At 35.7% G+C, this 19,272-nt stretch overlaps 1 protein-coding gene across 4 annotated transcripts in view; it reads right to left on the bottom strand.

Moving 5' to 3' along the window:
* TBK1 (TANK binding kinase 1) overlaps positions 1–19,272 on the bottom strand; it is a 55,965-nt gene that overhangs the window by 24,313 nt on the left and 12,380 nt on the right. For all 4 annotated transcript variants that reach the window (XM_069080805.1, XM_069080792.1, XM_069080800.1 and 1 more), the window contains 7 exons: positions 18,098–18,238; positions 12,364–12,493; positions 11,002–11,183; positions 8,615–8,775; positions 5,087–5,197; positions 1,221–1,400; positions 334–530 (listed from right to left, as the gene is read on the bottom strand). In XM_069080805.1, the coding sequence (XP_068936906.1) occupies positions 334–530; positions 1,221–1,400; positions 5,087–5,197; positions 8,615–8,775; positions 11,002–11,183; positions 12,364–12,493; positions 18,098–18,169 (1,033 nt within the window). In that variant the 5' untranslated portion in view covers positions 18,170–18,238. The remainder of the gene's footprint in view (positions 1–333; positions 531–1,220; positions 1,401–5,086; positions 5,198–8,614; positions 8,776–11,001; positions 11,184–12,363; positions 12,494–18,097; positions 18,239–19,272) is intronic.

Genomic DNA, 19,272 nt, shown 5'->3' with positions numbered 1-19,272 from the left:
AAAATGTATTAAATGCATTCAGTGACTAGGAGTTCTCTGCTTTAAAAAAAAGTCTTGTACAAAAGATGATGCTGATAAAACATTTTGCCCTACTTTTCATGAAAAAAAAAATATAGTATGATGAGTTACACTTAAAAACTGTATTATATTGTAGGATACACTTTAAATTATATGATGTAAAAAGTTTTGGCTCAACACTAGTTTTTATCACAGAAATTTAACAGTAGTCATAAATTAATTATTTACTTAAAGTTCTACCTATTAACTTTTACAAAGCACATGCAATAATTTTAAACATGAGCCCCCCCAATATAAAATGAGAAATCAGCATACTTTTTTCATACATTAATCCTACAGTGCTCATAGGTTCCCGGCTTACTACAATGATAGGATTTTCTTCAGTAGTTTTAGGGAAATGCTGTGCCAGCCTTCCAGGTTCAAGCAGTAATCGTCGTCCTTCATAGATCAGTTCTTGATTTGAAGAAACAATTTTGGTCTGTTTATAAACCAAATCATGGAATACACTAGCACTATGTGGAAGAAGACACAAAGATAACGTAGTTAGGGAAACGATAATTAGTAATCTGGCTCTATATAATGAGGCTATTTTCATGTACTGATAAACATATACTTAATGCTATTCTGACATGAACAGAATAAATTCTATTAAAAAAATCCTCACAGCTATAGTTACAAGATCCCATTCATGCATTCATCAGTCAATTCTGTAAGATATTTGAATACTGACATAAAATAATATAAACAATGACAATAATGGAAAAGTTAAAAAGAAACAGCCAATTCCACCTAACAATTGAGGAAAAACTCTCATTAGAATGTGAGCTCTGTTAGGGTAGGAACAGTGTTTTTGCCTTTATTCGCATCTCTAGTGCTTAGCATAGTGTCTGGTAACATTTAATAAATGGCAAGCATTTAATAAAGGTTTGCTGACTGACAAAATAGAAATGAAATAAAAATTCAAGTATAATTTGTCTATTTTTGAATCATTAAATGAATGTTTATGATATTTCTCTGTTCTCCTTTATAAGAAAAATAACTTTTCTATTAGCCTGCTTATTTGACCTAAAGAATATACTAAACGTATAACGACATATAAGAATGCAAAGTACACCCAGAAATAACTGTCCGTGTAACCTTGAGCAAGTTACTTAACCCCGATTGCTTTAAAAAAAAAAAAAGAATGCAAAATAAGTACTTACGTATTACAACTATGAATATAAATTTTGTGGGCTGTCATTTGTTGTAAAGAAAAAACATGCACTATCATTCGGTGAAGAATGTCGCTAGTTTCGGCAAAAAACTGGTCAAAACCCCAGCATTTTTCCTGATCAGCTTCAAGAATGTTTGCAAGAACAGGGGTTAGCAGTACTTGTAGACCCCTAAAATAACATTTAATTATAAGATCAATGTTTCATAGTTTGGCAATAATAATACTATAACATACCTATAGAAGAATAAAACCTTATTTTCAACATTTTATAATTAATGGTTACTTAATGAGCTCGGTATTTTATAAAATTTACCGTTTTTCATAAAAAAAGGTAGCTTTTGTCTAATGCAATTCACTACTAATAAGTGGGGTGTCATAGTATTCTATGATGACTCCATTATACAACTATTTATGTGATTTCTTCCCACCCCCACCATGTTTTCTTACCTCCTCAATTCTTACCTCCTTACATTATAATACTAATATACAAGAAAGGGTTGGTTAGAATGATGGTCATGAAATAAGTTACCCTGACATTTAGAATACAACATGTTATCAAAGTTATTTAATAATCTCTGACCAAGGAATGAGCTTTACTCAGGCCCAACATTAACTTTATGACATATTCATGGTCAGGGATGTCTACTTCACTGATTAGCCATGGAACAACTGTATGAGAAGGTAGATCAAAATGAGTTTTTGTGGCCTCCTATATTCTTGAGATATATTTGCACAGCTCATCTGAATTCTAAGACCCCAGTGTTAGATTCATTCTGCATGCTCCTTGGTAGCTGAGATGTTCCAATTTTTATTACTGGACACTTACTAAATATCCAGTGCTAGATACGTTAATTTAGATAAGGTGCTAAAGGAGGTTACTATATATACTTTGCAGACCAGATTGTAAAATTACTTAGGAAGGCAGTCAACTATGTATATTAAAAAGCAAGTTGCAACCCTCTAATTATTTTTCAAGTTTGTGAATTCTTTACTGGACAACCATAATTGACCTAAATCAGATGTTGTCCTCTAACACATTTGTAAAGTGATGACCTGTTGGGATCCTACTAGAAAACAACCTAGAGTTGGAAGATAGAAAATAAATCTTAAGCATTAACACTCTAAATATTAAACAGCATGTATTAGTTTTCTGAGGCATTCAAATTCTATCAGCCTTCTTAAAGTCCCAGAAATTAATGCTTCTCAAATCATATCTAATAGCATTATTATTATAATAGCAAATGAAAATGTTTTCTCCCCATTGTGTGTGTGTGCACGAATGTACATGTGTAAGCGCATGAACGAGAGAGAGATAAGAGACAGACAAAAGCACTGCTTGGAGCCATAATTTTTAATCTGGAAATTATAACCTTTAAAAAAAGCCTGCATTATACTTGGCACCCACACAAAACTGGCCGTGTAACCTTGAGCAAGTTACTTAACCCCAACTGCTTACAAAAAAGAAAAGAAAAAAAAAGCCCACATTTCAAAACATTTTTTCTAAGAAGAAGTCTTCACCAGACTGACAAAGGTGTCCGTGACTCAAAAAAGGTTAGCAGTCCTTGGTCTGGAGTAAAGTGAATAGCTGAGAAAATTAACTTTTTGGTTGCTAGTTTTTAACTGGTAAATTTTATACACTGAAATACAAGTTATCTGAGTTGTTCTGGAAGAGGCTGGCTGATATTTATTTTAGTTATTAAAGGTAGCTAGATATAACAGCTTACATTTTTATATTTCTTTAAAGGAACAGAATTTTTCATACATCTCATTTAATCCCCACAAAAAACTTGTAAAGGAGAACAGGGATTATCACTCTCCATTTTATAAATGGGGAAAGGCAGTTCAGAAAGCTAAGGGACTGTTCAAGATCACACAGCATAGCAGCCAGTGGTTTAGACAGACAGAAAGGCCAGTAACTAAAGATTACAGCCAACAAGATTTCCTGGTACTCTTGGATCACTTGTGTAAAGCTGGCAGAGATCTGGAAAACTGCCTAGTCCAATCCTTGTCACTGTATCCAGGGGGAAAGTGAAGTCCAGACATGGTTCAGAAAACCTACCCAAGGCCACAGAGCAGTACTAGAGGCAGGGGAGGAAGCCAGATCCTCTGGTTCCAGCATCCCTGCTTCTTCTACTGTACTGGGCTGCCTCCACTGGAAAGGAATGAACTTGAGCTCAGGGGACCCATTCTAACTTCTTCCCAAGAACTTAGATCTTCAGAGAATCCTGTTCCAAATTAATGAACCCACCAGGTAGTTAGGTGTGAAGATACCCCTTCTTCTGGACCAATGCTAGGTCATTATTTCCTGTTTCTATGCCCTCTACTCCACTCCTTTTTAAAAAAATGTCGGATGTTCTTAATAAACAACTTTAAACACTGAAGGGAAATCCTGGGAGGAAGAATATCTGAGAAAGAAGAGCTCTGGATATTCTATAATGTGTTGGAGTCTTACTGTGTTGAAGAAAGAAGTTAAACCACAAATCCCAGTAATTAAAATACTATCTTGGCTCTAACTGAAGAAAATTTAACGAAATTCTTTATCATTTGTAAATTTTCTTCAACCTAGTGTTTTGTTTAATAGGATTTTCATCTCAAAATTTTTCTAGCTGTAGCAGCTCAATGATCACTAGAATATGTGAATTGTTGGGGGGATAAAGCACTAGAAATAATAAATGCTTTATAATTTTTTAGCCTTCACAAGACCTTGTATAGGTTTTGGACAAACGTTTGACAAATATGTCACAACCCTTCAATTCCTGTCCTTTGGGAGACCTTTCTTTCTTTCTTTGAATCCTTAGTTAAGGACCTGTCCATTCAGCACATGGATGTTTATGGCAGGTACTGGGGGCTCTCCATTTTTATTGGACTTCGGATTTCACTGGTGTACGATACTCTTATGGAGGAATTCATCCATCACCATAAATTGGCCTCTTTCTCTGAACTTACAAGAGAGTTGTCTAGGGGCAGTGAGAAGTAAGTGACTTTCTAGGGTTACATAATCAGTAGGTGGCAGATATCAGCCTTGAACCCAGGTTTTTCTGACTCTGAGGCTAGCTCTCCCTTCACTATGCCATGCTGCCTTACGGGCTGGGGATAAAAAGATAAAAAACCTTCAAAGACTCTCTCCCTTAATGGGGAAAGAATATGAACACAGGCAAACACAAAGTAATTTGACAGGTTTTTTTTGGAGTGGGGAAGAGAAAACAATAACTGGAGGGGCTGATCACAGAAGGTGTATATGACACAGCACTTGAGCTGAACTTTGAAGAGAGCGAAGGTCACGTAAGTGCTTAATGAATGCTGAGTAGGGGGCGGCCAGGTGGCACAGTGAGTAAGAGCGCTGGGAGACCCGGGATCGGCTCCGGCCTCAGATACTTGGCACCCACACAAAGTAACTGGCCGTGTAACCTTGAGCAAATTACTTAACCCCAACTGCTTTAAAGAATAAATAAATAAATGTTGGAGAGTTGAACTAAATTGAGTAATTTTATCTGTAACCAGTCAACTCAGTCAGGTGAGGCATGGTTCTAACAAGACCAGCATTCTGGGCCACATTTCCACGTTATTTTAAGGTCAGAAAATGTACTTCAACCTCTTGACTAAACATCTCAGAAATAGATGCCATTAGTCTTAAGACTAAGTAATAATTTGCAGGATCACTTAAATTCTATTACAAATAGAAAAAAGAACCATTTAAAGCAAATACTCTATGAATGGTAGTTCAGTAGCAATATCTTTGTATAGGAAATACTGCTCAGTAGAGAGTATTTCTAGTGTTAAGAGAATTGGGAAAATTATGGTGTTAACCAATTATGATCATGATACTAAGAGATCAGGTAAATACAACACACTTACCTAGAAAGGCTACAAGAAACAGGCATGTCTGCACTCCAGTCAATTGGCCCATTTTCCGCTTTTTGTACTCCTGATATTGCACCAGAAGGTTTTCCAGTAATTATTTTATACCTTTGAAATAGCAAAAGCAGACAAAAAGAAACAGTCCATTAAATCATGGCTATTAATCAGTTTTGTAAAAGTCTTTTTTATATATGCACCTCTAATAATTTCCTGACACTTGGTAATATGTATAGAAATCACAAAGGGGTCAAAATATATTGACTGTGACTGAAGTACAGACAAGCTATAATAATGTTTCCATTAATGTTATCCAAGAAAATCTTACCTCTGCTAGAACACTTAGAGGGAGAGAAGAAAGAAGCCTCTAACAGGTGTTACTGTACTTTTCCTGGGACATGCTGCCTCCTCTGAGACACATCCAATGTCTCTCTCCTCTTGCTTCTTTCTTTTAATTTAGTTTTGATTTCGACCTTCATGGTTTGCTGTAAATAATGCTTTATTGTCCATTAACAACTTTACTTTCTGTGATGATCACATAATTTTAGATTTAGTCCTGGAAGGGAACTTAGAGGCTCTCTCATTCAACTCCTTTCACTTTTCAGATGAAGAACTTGGGCTCAGTGAAGTTAAATTACTTGACCAAGGTCATACAAGTTATAAGCTACAGAGACAAGATATGAACCCAAGTCCTCTAAATGAAAAGTTCGATGAATTTACTACTCTACAAATTGGTGTTTGGCATATCTAATGCCTTCCAACTTTCTTCTTGAAGTATTCCTGATATGTACAGGGATAAGCCTTCTCAGTAATCTAATCTTTGCCATTTTAAGGCATAATGAATTACTTTGGGAGAATTTTGCCATATTCTTCATGGAATTTCTTTACTTCTTCATCCTTTGCAATAGATATTGGTTCATGTTCTTGTTCAGTCCTTTTAGCTGTGTTCAGGTCTTTGACCCCATTCGGGGTTTTCTTGGCAGAGATAGTAGAGTGGTTTTGCCATTTCCTTCTCCAGCTTATTTTATAGATGAGGAAACTGAGAGGCAAACTGGGTTAAGTGACTTGCACAGCTAGTCAGTGTCTGAGGCCAGATCTGAACTCAGGTTTTCCTGACCCCAGATCTGATGCCCCCATCCACTCTGTCACCTAGCCTCCAGATGCTGATTTATGTACTGCAATTAACTTTATGGTTATTTACTGAGCACTGAAAGGTCAGTAAATATCAAATATTATTAAATTATATTAAATATTAATATTATTGATAGTATTAAATGTTATTAATAATATTAAATATTACTTCTAGTCTTTAATTCTTAATAAAAGCAATGATCAACTTGTTGATTTGCCTTTACGAAGTGAACCTGTGGGCTGTCCTTTTGCATGCAATTGTAACTTCTTGTTTCATTTACAATGAGTAGCAATTCTGACATAATCAGTTCAGCAGGTGAGTCACCTAATTATTTACCGAATACAGATAATACATTGAGTGCCAATGGTTGTATTATTGTTTGGATGGGCTTAGACGGGTTAAGATCTCTCTATTTCTTAGCATTCTGTGCTCCATATACTGTGGAAGCAGGAAAGGGTAGTAAAGGGCTGAAGGTCCTCTTAGATTTTCATGTTTCATGGTCCCCATGATTAAAACCTTTTCACCAAGTTTTCCAGCTTTTGGACAAAGATACACTCTGAACTTAGTTAAGCTTGTATGTGAACAGCAGGCACAGTCTGTCACCAGATTCAGATTTTAAAATTTTACAGGTTGGTAGAACCTGTCAGTGTTTGTTTTCTGACTGTATAAAAAACCAAGGAAATCATCAGGCCATAATGAGAAATCAAAGGAATCATTCTGTGGAAAATACACAGGGATAGGAACAGGGACTGAACCTGTGGCTTCTTCAGTGCAGGGTGAATGCAATTCTCTACCAATGCATGTTGGCACTTTCTCTACAACTATAACACTGCCTAGGGAGCTTAAAGGTCATAGAGCCACTATGTATCGGGGTGGCTTTATACATACCTGAAAACAATCCTTTTATGCCCATTCACTGTGTGGCTTATGCTAAGTATACTATTTTTAAAAATAAAAATTTCCCTTTCTGCTGTTCAATTAACAAGCATTTTTGTCTATCTTCCCCACTGGGGGGAACAAAAAGCCCCTGTGACAAACACACAGAGCTGAGCCGAACAACTTCCCTTCCTCTCCATGTCCAAACATGTGTCTCTCTCCTTCTGCCTGTGCTGGTCATTGTCTCTCTCTCAGGAGGTGGGGAGCAAGTTTTGTTTCTCCTCCAGAGCTAGGATCTGCCACCATGTTAATCAGCACTGTCAGATCAGTCAGAACTGTTTGCTTTTACATACATGTTATTGCCATAACATGTATGCTGCTCTCCTGGTTTTGCCTATCTCATTCTGCATCCAAGTCTTGTGAGGTTTCTCTAGAAGCACACTTTCCTCAATGTTTCGTAGATCACAATTGTATCTGAATACATTTAAGTCACCATTTGGCTCAGCCATTCCCACATAATGGACTCTCCAGTTTTTTGCCACCACAAAAAGAGCTGCTTTAAACATTCTTGTACATATAGGACCTCTTTCTTTGATCTCGTTGGGGCCTAGTGGTAGTACTGCAGGGTGATGGAGTATATAAAGAATTTGGTAACTTTCTGGGTATAGTTTCAAATTGCTTTCCAAAATGGCCGGACCAATTCACAACCCCATCAACAATGCAATAATGTGCCTGATTTTCTGAAGCCCCTCTAACATTTATCTTTGCCAACAGGACAGGTACAGGATGGAATTTCTGAGTTGCTTAAATGTGCATTTGGAGCATTTCATAATTAAGATTTCTTCACTTAAAAAAAAAAGATGTCATTTTCTAACAATATAAACAATGGTGCCATATAAGGTTATACTTTACTGGTAAATTGCAACTAATCTGAAACAGCTTCTTTAGTACAAGAACCAAATGTTTAGTATTACATCTGTCAAAATATTCTTTTAGGAAATATTAAACAATTCAGTTCCTGGCATGACATTTTTGTCCAAATGGTTACATGTTCTAGCACTACAAAGCAGCTACAGTAATTTTTTTTCGTGCTGGATAAAACAATCCCCTCCATGCCAAAAAAACAAAAAAACAAAAACAAAAAACAACCCCCTCCAAATAATACAAAAGATACAAGGGTAGTAGCCAGCATTAAAATTAAACGAAATTCATTAAAACTATATATATTTAATGGTAGTGCAAAGGACCTAGGATATTCGAATAAGTGAAATAGCTAAAAAGGTTGGAAAACAATCCCAATGAAATACCACCTATCATTTAAAATTTGTGTACAAAGAAATTTTAGTATATTAAGTTTTGAAATGTTTGCATAATGCATACTTACATATAAAATATGTAATTTTTATATTACATGCATTAAATTTTATGTGTGTATGTATATCAATGTTAAGATATTCCTTGATAAAAAATGGCTAAAATGACTAACATTTTTTAGAATTCTACATGAAACAACTACCTACATTACTTCTTTGTTTCTCCTAGGTCCTTCAAAAGGGCGAAAGGGTAGCGACCCTGTTGCAGCATGGTAAAATGTTACTCCAATGCTCCAAAGATCAACCGTTGCACCATATTTCTTCTGATGGTCTTTCCTTAGCACTGCTCGTTCATACATATCAGGATGCTGACAGAAAAATATATAAATACATATGAGATATAAGGCAATCTAATAAAAATTTTCTGTGTACTCATACAAAGGATCATCAGATATATTCACAAGTTAGTTACAGGTATTCATAAACATAGGATATACTACAGGTATGTGACAGGCACGTACTATACACTGTTGTTATTCCTAGACATACTATATACAGAGGGAATAAAAAACTAAACACCTAGTCTGTTCAAAGAACTGAGAATACCAAGATAAAAATAGTCCCTAATCTCAAATAGTTTACAATCCACACCACTTGTGAATACAGCATGTACACAGATAGGTAAGTAACGCCAAGGTAATCTGTGGAAGAAGAGAACACTAGCAAACAACAGGAGATTGAGGATGACTTCATGAAGGTGGCACCTCAGCTGAAAATAAGAATACTGAAAGAGATGACAATAGAGTAGTATGTTTTGGATATGTGGACTGGCTTGATTGAAAGCATGGATAAAGGAGATGGAATACTGAGTCTGAGGAATAACTCGTCATCTAGCTTTGCTGAAATCTGGAGTGTTAAAGTGTGTTTTTAAAATAAAACTGAAAAAGAAGGTAGAAGCTGGATGCTAGAGAGACTTAAAAACATGCCTGATCATTTGTATTTTATCTTAAGAGGTAACAAATTTTTTGAGCTGAGGTCATGGCTAGTCAGACACAATGTCACATGTTAAGGTAAAACAGAATTAACAAATCTGTCTTTTTAGATAATAGCTAAATGGTAAAATGTACATAAAAGAAATTTGTCCTTTTATGTTTCAAGCTACAGTTATCAGATGCAGGAAGGTCACCAATTAAAAAAAATAAATTCTTTGGAGGTACACGGGAAACAACCTACCCAATTTTTTTTTATTATTTAGTAAACCTATTTACTCTCAACTTTGATAATCTATGTTTTCCTATAAGACATCTTCATTATGGCATGTAAACGATCCTGGATGAAGAGCATAAGCTTAATTAGGCCCTACAAAGTGGGCAAGTTCAAGATGATGTTCCAAGATGTCATCCAAAGACCATGCTGAGAAAATGTGATACAATGGCAAAAGCACTGGTGCTGGAGTCAGAGGATGTATGTTCAAATTCAGCCTATCATTTACTATCTGTGTAACTCTAGGCAAAACACATAACCTCTCCAGCCTCAGTTTCTTCAACTGCAAAATGAATGAGTATGACGAGGTAATCAGTAAGGCCCCTTCCAGCCCTAACTCTATCATCCTCTATGAGCTAATAACCAGCTAAGTTTGGAGAACTTCAGCATCACTAGTTTAGTCACAGAATAATGAAGTTTTCAGCCATCTTGGGAAGACTCCCAACCAAATTATAGCCAGGTTTATAATCTGAGTCAAAGGAGGAAATACCCAAGTCAGTGAAACCAGGCACAGGGAGGCAGAACTAGCCTGGATAATCAGAGCACTTCAATTCAAGGCAGGGTCAAATCAGAGTCTGGAGATCTGTGCCAAGTCTTCTCTGTGAAGAAGAGGTCTAAATCCCACACAAATTCCAACATTAGAATGTCCTAAACCAGTCAAGTGAAGTTCAATAGTTTCTAATTCCATAAAGAAAAAATTTAGAGTTTTTCAGCTACAAAGCTATTCAACACTGACCAAGACAGGTCTTTTCAGTGTGGCTTTGCTTATTTATTATGTGTTTCCAGAAAATATACTCTCACATTCAAATATTTTCCTGAAATAAATCAGAACTTTGGTTTGACAATGTTCTCAGGGTCTACACTAAGGATAATTTGAAAGGTGATCCTTCTTAGTAAATTCCTTTGGATGAGGTCCAAGACTAACTTACTTTATAATGAATTCTTCTCTACAGCAAACGTTTTAGGTAGGGTGTGCCAGTGTATAAACATAAACTGAATACTTCATTAAGATAGTAAGGTAATTGAGGACAAGGACCAAACATCTAATAAGAGTTGGGATTTTTTTAAATAGCAAAAATTTAAGTTCTATATAACAAAGGCATCAGTAGAGCTAAAAATCAGAGAACCCTTACAAACCTAGATTTAACTTTTCATCTTTCAAATGACCATGAACTCAAAAGAGATAAGACCCCCAATCCTCTACATTTAGTGTAACCATAGTAGAAGACAATTTATGGATAATGAATCTCCTTTTCCCACCTGCTACTGTGGGTTTATTGGTAAATTACATTTCAGATGAATCTCTTCAGCCAACTACCAAATATTCTTACCAAATATTCTTCTGTGCCATACAAAGAAACAAATTGCTCATCATCTTCTAATACTCTAGCAGCACCAAAATCTGTCAGTTTGTAAACAGACTGTCCATCTTCCCCTATAACACGCATGATGTTGCCCGGCTTGATGTCACGGTGCACGATTCCATTTTCTCGGAGGTGATTCATTCCACCCACTTCAGCACCAAATACAAAACAAAACACGAAAGTTGTGTAGCAATCTGTATATTCTGTGCGTGTGTGAGTATATTTAATTTATATATATGATCATTCAATATTAAAAATCCATTAAACCAAAGTTTTCCCAGTATTTTAAGACAAGACAGGGATAATGAATGATATTTTATATTAACATCTTGTACTTTCCTGAGGGTTATAATATGATCTTGACCAATTTACTCTGGGTGTGATTCAAAAGTCTTATGTACGGGAAGAAAAATCTCGCATAACAGAATAAAGAATATTTTAATGTATTATTATTATTACTCCATGGAAATACGTGACAAAAATAGACCTAAATCTAAGAACTGGAGGACTCCTTCCTAGGGTTACAACTTCTAACCTCAGTCTTACACATCTCTTACATGCTCAGAAGCTCCAAATAAATGACATGAAACTGGTAAGAGAGTACCAGAACTACAGTTATCCCTTCCACATCATGGAAGTTAGGGGTGTGGTACACCCATGATGTGGAAAATTCATATAAAATTTCTGGCCCTCCCTTCGTACCAGAAGTCTGAAGTATTTTTTTCTTTTCTGGGGTGTTTACCATATCTTATCGTAAAACTTGGGTTAATATACAATAATATATATGTATTTTATGCATTTCTGAGTTTCTAAACTTTTTCTGTGCTGCCTGCTGGCCTTCACATGTCATGGGTGGCTTCTGCAAAAGTTCCCATTTAATTTCATATGCTAAACTGTGGTACATTGAAATTGTGAGGAGAAAGTCCCAATGTGGAAGGGATAACTGTACTATTACCGGGAATCTATTTGCCCTACAATCAAACAATCAAAAAACATTTATTAAGCACCAACTATATCCCAGGTACTTTGCTGGGGATACAAACACAAAAAAGAAATGGTACAATTCCTACTCTGAAGGAGCTTACATTCGATCAGAAAAGGTAGGGTGTGTGTGTGTGTGTGTGTGTGTGCGCGTGTACACAACATAAATTTTAAAATACAAGATAATTGGGGAAAGAATATGCTAGCATGTGAACAGGATCAGGAATAAAAACTAATACTGTGCCCAGAACTACTCTAAAAATGATCTAAGACTCCTGAGTGAAAGAGATAAAAATATACAAATCTGAAAAGAATTAAGATTAAATTTTAAAAACTGATTCAACATACCCACATCTCTCAACACAATTAAAAACTCCGATTCTGGTAGTCCATAGGCATTGGATGGCTCTTCTAGAACAGTGTATAAACTACCACATGGGCAAAATTCCATGACAAGTACTTTATGTCTTGTAGTAGTCTGAGAAAAACAAACAAACAACCAGTGGCTGAGACAGTATAAGAGCATAAAACACAGTAACTTCATCCATATTCCCAGGACTTACTGTAATGATTTGTAAGAAGACACTTTCTTACAATAACTTTGGTGCTTAGTTCTACTTAAGATCTTCTAAAATTCTACTCAATCAGGAAGATGAATTGCTAAAAACAAGGACTAAATTTAGAGATAATCATCACTTTTAAAATTTCATAGTTTCCCAAAATTATAACTCTTAATAAATAGTACCTAAAAAGGCACAATACTACAAAGAAAACAATTTTTAACAGAAAACATTTAAGTTTAACTACTCCTATTCACAAACACACCTGCTCCAAGGATAGAACCATACTCTTAAACTAACTGACTGGTCACATGCTGAACAACTCCCATCTGTCTAATCAGAGTCTAGCCTGCCCAGGGCTGCTACAGAGACGATAAATTTTAAAAAGTAATTTTGCTTTCTTACCTTCTAACACTTTTAAAATGTTCATTGTTTCTAAAAGTACACAGTATAGAATATAGCTATAAAATGCTTAGTTTCTATGCCACAGAATCAGAGATTTTTAACTTAAAGCTACGTTAGAGATCATGTCATTTTACAGAATAATTACTGAATAACTGAGCTCCATAAAGCTCCAGTGACTTGCCTAAGGTCACATAACAAGCAAGTGGCAGAGGTGACATTAGAATCCAGGCCTCTGACTCCAAATTCAGTACTCTTTGAAATGTAAAGTGGTAGAGCAGTTGTACAAATAAATGCATGCAGAAAACTTAGGGTAGGTAAAAGTTTATGAACAGAAATCAACCTTGTTTCTGCAAGAAATTACAAAAACTTTACCAGCACACAACGCTGTTCTTACCTACATAAGGTTTTACTCATTAACAGATAGTAAATAAAATAAATTAAACCACTGCTTTGTACCAACCATTTGTTTACTCTGTCAAGCTATTTATAAGGCTACATTAAGATTGTTGCCATTTCTAAACTTTTAATTCTATCTAAAGGTACATCCTGACTTCTGGTTAAGCTGGATATGTGAAAGGCCACACAGAGGACAGATCTATCTCTCCCCTTACCCTCTCCCCCATCCCCTGACAGAACAATAATAAACAAGTGAAGCTTCTCCCATTTAGACTTTCATGTACCCACACAAACACATATGCAAGTACAATCACAAGCACAAACATGAGCCGGAAGTCAGAAGAGGTGGGGTGAGAGCTCACATCAGGAAAGATAGCATAAGCCCTGGTAAACAACCATGAAGCCTGCAAGCACTAGGAGGGGATCTAAATCACAGTAAATGGACCTGGCGTCTGAAAGCTTTGTGAGAGTGGGGTTATGCCAGTGAAGCCAGGGTCAGTTCTGTTAAATAAGTCTGTAGTAAGTCTGAAGAAAGCAGCTATTCCAAATGAAGATGCCCCAGGAGGTTCACATGTAAGTATTAGCTCTGGTAATGTGGGCTTGAAGACAGATCTCCAAGTTGTTAAAACAGTACCAGTGGACACAGCCTTCCCCCATAAGGTAACTGCACAGGGAGGCAGAACCAGCTTGGACAATCAGAGTACTTCAAGTCAAGGCAGGGTCAAATCAGAGTCTGGAGATCTGTGCCAGGGAGCTGTGAAAAAGAGATCTAAATCCCACACCATTTCCAACATTAGAATGTGGGCTGTCAGGACTATTACAGCTAGTAGAACCAATCTCTGATTAAGAATTTGTGCAAGAAATAGGACACAAAGATAGGACAATGTCAACAGTCAAAGTGGATCACCAGTAGAAGTCAGAGATTAAAGCTAAAGATGGGGTCTACTACCAGCCACCCCATCCAGAAAGACAGCAGCAGTGGCATACACACTGCAAACATCTGGACAGGCTCAAAAAGTGTCTATTTAATCCATTCAAGAATATCGGAATGGGTAGACCCTGTCTGTTCCTGGCACAAAGCTCCTATATACCAACAAATGCCGGAAACAGCAGTAAACTAAACACAATGAAGAAATGCTACGTATTTAGAGAAACCCAAGAGGAAAATCCAGGAGAGAACTACACAAGTACAAGCACAGCCTCAAAAAAGCTGGTTATGGGAGATGTTTAGTGGCTAGTGAATGGGAACAGAAAGGAACACACACACACATCTGTCATCTATGCAGGGTATCTTTATAAAAATTAATCTTCTGCTAAAGCATAAAATCATCATAAAAATGTAGAAAAGTAGAAATATTAAACACAATCATTACTGGTCACAATTGATGTAAAAAGTTTAACCATGAAAGGGCATTTGAAGAAAGTATTCACACTTAAACATACACAAAATAATTTAATCCTATGGAACTGCTGGGTCTGAAAACAAACAGAAACAATAGATAACTCTGCCAAAGATGAGACAACATATCAAAACTATTGAGATGAAGCCAGAATCATACCTATGTGAAAATTTAAATCTAAGTACTTTTATCAAGAGGGAAAAAAAAGATCAATAAATCATGCAGGAAACTGAAAGAACAAACACAACAAAACTGGAAAAACAACATCAACAAAAATTAAACACAAGAATAGAAATTCAAAGAAGAGGTAAAGAAAACTGAAAACATAAAAAAGGTTAAGGAAAACTAATAAATGATCACCCATGTTTAATTAAAAAAGAGGAAAATCAAAGTACAATACTAAAAATGAAAAAGGAGAATTCACAGCAAATGAAGAGCAAGGAAAACGTATAAATTAAGACAAGAACTTAAATGAATATCTAAAAAATATAAAATACAGATTAACAGAACAAAGAGGCCTTCACCCAATTTCAGAAAAAGAAACTGAACAAGGCATAAAAGGATTTCCAAATAAAACACCTCTAGCACAAGATGCATTTGCCAGTGAACTGATATCAAAAATGGCTGATGTGGAAAAATAGTTCAAGGAGAGATAATTTAAGAACTATTCAACTCCCTGAAAACCATGACTTTAAAAAGCCTGGATATACTATACTTTAAGAAATCATAAATGAAAATTGTCCAAATCTGCCCAGAGAACAAAGAAAAGATAGGAAAAAAATGCAAATTACATTCTGAAAAGAGTTCCAGGAAAGTCATAACCCAAATCCTAAACTTCCACAAACAAAAATTATCGCAAGCAGTCAGAAAGAAATATATCAAGAACCAAGGAAATATAGTCAGGAACACACAAGGCTTATAGCTACCTATAGTAGCTTCTACTATAAACGAGGGAAGAACTTGGAAAATAATATACCAAAAGATAAAGGGAAAAAAAAGGCTTACAACCAAGGTTAAGTATAATCTTAAACATGGACTTTTACTGGAATAGAAAACTTCTAATCATTTCTGATGAAAAGATCAGAGCTGATTCAGAAGTCTGAAATGCAAACACAAAAGCCTAGAGGTAAATGTATTTGGGAATTTGAAAGAAGCTGTATGATGATACAGGGCTAACATTTTAGCAAAGAAAAAAGAAACAAGTGTCCCTCCAGAACTTCTTCAAAGGTACTGAGGAAATTAAATAAGAAAAATAGCAATCCTGAGAGGAAAGAGAAGGAAGGGTAAGAATGTAGAAAGGAGGAAAAGTAATGGAATGATTTCTCATAGCTGAGAGAAAGGAGGAAGGGACGGGGGAGTGGGCATCAGATGAGCATCACTATTATCTGAAATGGATAAAGGAGGGTTAAACAAACACAGGGATAGGGAGGAGATAGGAGGCTAGGGAGAGGGAATAGTTATAAACAAAACAAAGTTCCTAATCTTCAAAGGAGATTAAAAGAGAAAAAAGGAAAGAGAAAGAAAAGAAATAGAATCTAAGGGAATGCCTCAGATTGCCTCTCGGACAACTGAGGAGTAGCTGAATGAACTGTGTGGCATGTGACCATAATTGAGTATTACTGTACTGCATAAAATGATGAAAGCAGACTCAGGGAATCCTGGGCAGTATAAACTGAACAGAACCAGAAGAATCCCTATGTTGACTACGACATTGTAAAAGAAAACACTGAAAAACTGAACAACTATGATCAAAACAAAACAATGACCAATAGTGATTCCAGAAGACTGATGAGGGGGTACTTCTTGGCAGAGACATGACAGACTAGAGATGCAGAATGAGGTATACATTTTCAAGCAAGCTGCAAAATGCTTAAAAACCAAGATCAACAAAAATGTTCCAGACTCCAGAAGACTGATGAAGTATGCTTTCCACTTCTTGCACAAAAGGTGAAGGACTAGAGGTACAGTATGAGACACAGCCAATGACTGGATTGGTTTTTTAAAAAGTATAATTGTTACAAAGAGGACTTTTATTTAGAGTTAGAGAGAGAGGGGAATATATTAAGGGAGGGTAATGATATATCCAAATACAGAATACAAGAAAAGAGTATCAATCAAACATGAAAAACAAAAAAACAACAAAATACACACAAAGAAAACAGAAAGAAGTTCTGAAGGGGATCTAGAAAGGCAGGGTCAGTGTTATATTTACTGCTTAACTGAAATTCAAAACCATAAAGCAACTCAGCAAGGCAGCTCAGCAATTGGATATCACTCCATTTTGGTTTTGCCCACATTTCCTTGTAAGATGTTTCTCTTTGAGGGAGTAGAGAGGTTTTTCTACCTCCTGTTACTTGAGAAAAATCATTTTATTAACATTATCAAGCATTTTCTCTATTCCTAAGAGTCTTTGAATGAATAAAGAATGTTATTGTGTTGTAATATCTTACACACAGAAGCAACAAGAAGAAAAATGCTAAGTATAGATTTTGATACTATGTACCTTCCCTATGAGTCCTCTAATGTCTTCCAAGTCTTCAGGTACCAAAATCAGACTGGACTTAAATTGTGTTTGAGTAACACATATTTATACACACACACACACACACACACTCTCTCTCTCTCTCTCTCTCTCTAAAGGCTAAAGATACTTTAAAAGAGAGTCATGCTTTACTACACAATCCTTTTTCTGTTCTTTGTATAGGGAAATGGTCATGTTTGTTGATGTGTATAAAGTTCATAATAACAAAAAAAAGTTCTAAGAATTATCCCCATTTCTGTTACCGTTTCCTTTTAATAAGTCCCATTCATCTTGTCTGATCTCCAAATTTTGCTCTTCTCTTTTCTTCTCCACTGGCTTCTTCCACGTGACTGACTTTCCCCTGTATTTTATTTATATGTGCATTTAGCTATGTTCCTCCTAGTATTATACCATATATTTAGAATTCTAACCTCTATCATTTATTGTTTATTTCTAGGAGATTTTTTTCTGATTGCCTTTCTATAATGGTCCTTATTCATTTAAGCTCCTGTTAGCTGGGTAGTACAGCGGCAAGAGCTTTGGGTTAGAAGTCAGAACACTAGATTCTTGCCCTTATAAGTTGTGTGAATGGGACAGTCATTTACCTTTTCTTCACCTATCAATTGGGGGTAACAATACCTGTCTCAGAGGACTGCTGTGAGGATCAAATGAAATCACGATGTAAACTGTAAAGCACTCCACAAATACAAAACAGTACTAAAATTATTAAAAACAAAAAGCTAAGTATATACCTAATAATACCTAGAACTTATATAACTACAAACATAAGATATACTTACCTCCTCTTCAATAGCAAACAATTTGACAATATTCTTGTGGTTTAATTTTTTCAAGACTTCAAATTCTCTCATCTGAACATCCACAGGACGAAGGAAACTTATGCTATTAAATACCTTGACTGCAAATAAATCACCAGTTTTCTAAAGAGAAAGATGTAAAATTAAACATATTACATGGAAAATTAAAATCATTACAAATGTTCATGTCTTTGTAAATTATTTGGTACAAAGGCTACTTAAATTTAAACAAAAGTATAAGAATTATGTCACACAAACACTTTTAGTTTCTGTTATAACTATCATGGCTTAGGAAGTACTTAATCTATACATGAGCAAGACTGAATAAAATCTACATTTAAATGTGATATATGCTTAATATAATTTAGAGCACGACACAGCTAACATGGGATACTAACAGTTTTTGTACCAGTAGAAACTTCAGAAACAAGAGACATTATTTTGAGTACCTAAATATCTAAATTACTACATACTAAAACTTTGCACATAAAAAGCAATCATTATAAAAAAATGATATTGGGGAATGCTAAAAATATTGTGATACAAGACTGTAAGGGAATATTACTATATGGTAAAAAATGATGAATCTGATGAATACAGAAAAGAACAGGAAGATTTATATGATGTGATATAAAGTAACATAAGGAAAATCAGGAAAAGAACAATGACTACAACAATGTAAACGGAAAAATTAATGACAAAATAAATGAAACAGAATGTCATATGATTATAATGACCAGCTTGGCCCTCAAGAAGAGATATGAGAAGGCACCTTCCCTGCCCACCTTTTCTGTAGCGCTCAGGAACAATGGCTATGATGTCAAACTTCTTCAATGCTGGTTAGTTTGGCTGAACTGTTTTCACCCCTTTTACTCTTTGTTATAAGGAATGGCTTTCTGAAAAGAGGCTATACTAGAAGATGTAGGTGATATAAAAACAAAAGATATCACTAAAAATTGATTTTCATTTAAAAAAATCAAAGATCATGATGAGCTCTTTGAAAAGCCACAGATTGGGGTGGCCAGGTAGCACAGTGAGTAAGAGCACTCAGCCCCAGAGTCAGGATGACCTGGGATCGAATCCGGGCTCAGACACTCAGCACCCACTCAGAAACACCTGGCCATGTAACCTTAAGCAAGTTACTTAACCCCAATTGC

The sequence above is a fragment of the Petaurus breviceps genome, unplaced genomic scaffold, assembly GCF_028583685.1.
Source record: "Petaurus breviceps papuanus isolate PSGF00001 unplaced genomic scaffold, PetGlider_PUasm1.0 154, whole genome shotgun sequence".
NCBI lineage: Eukaryota > Metazoa > Chordata > Mammalia > Diprotodontia > Petauridae > Petaurus > Petaurus breviceps.
Note: the sequence above shows the minus strand (reverse complement) of the source record. Positions and strands in the feature narration are given on the sequence as shown.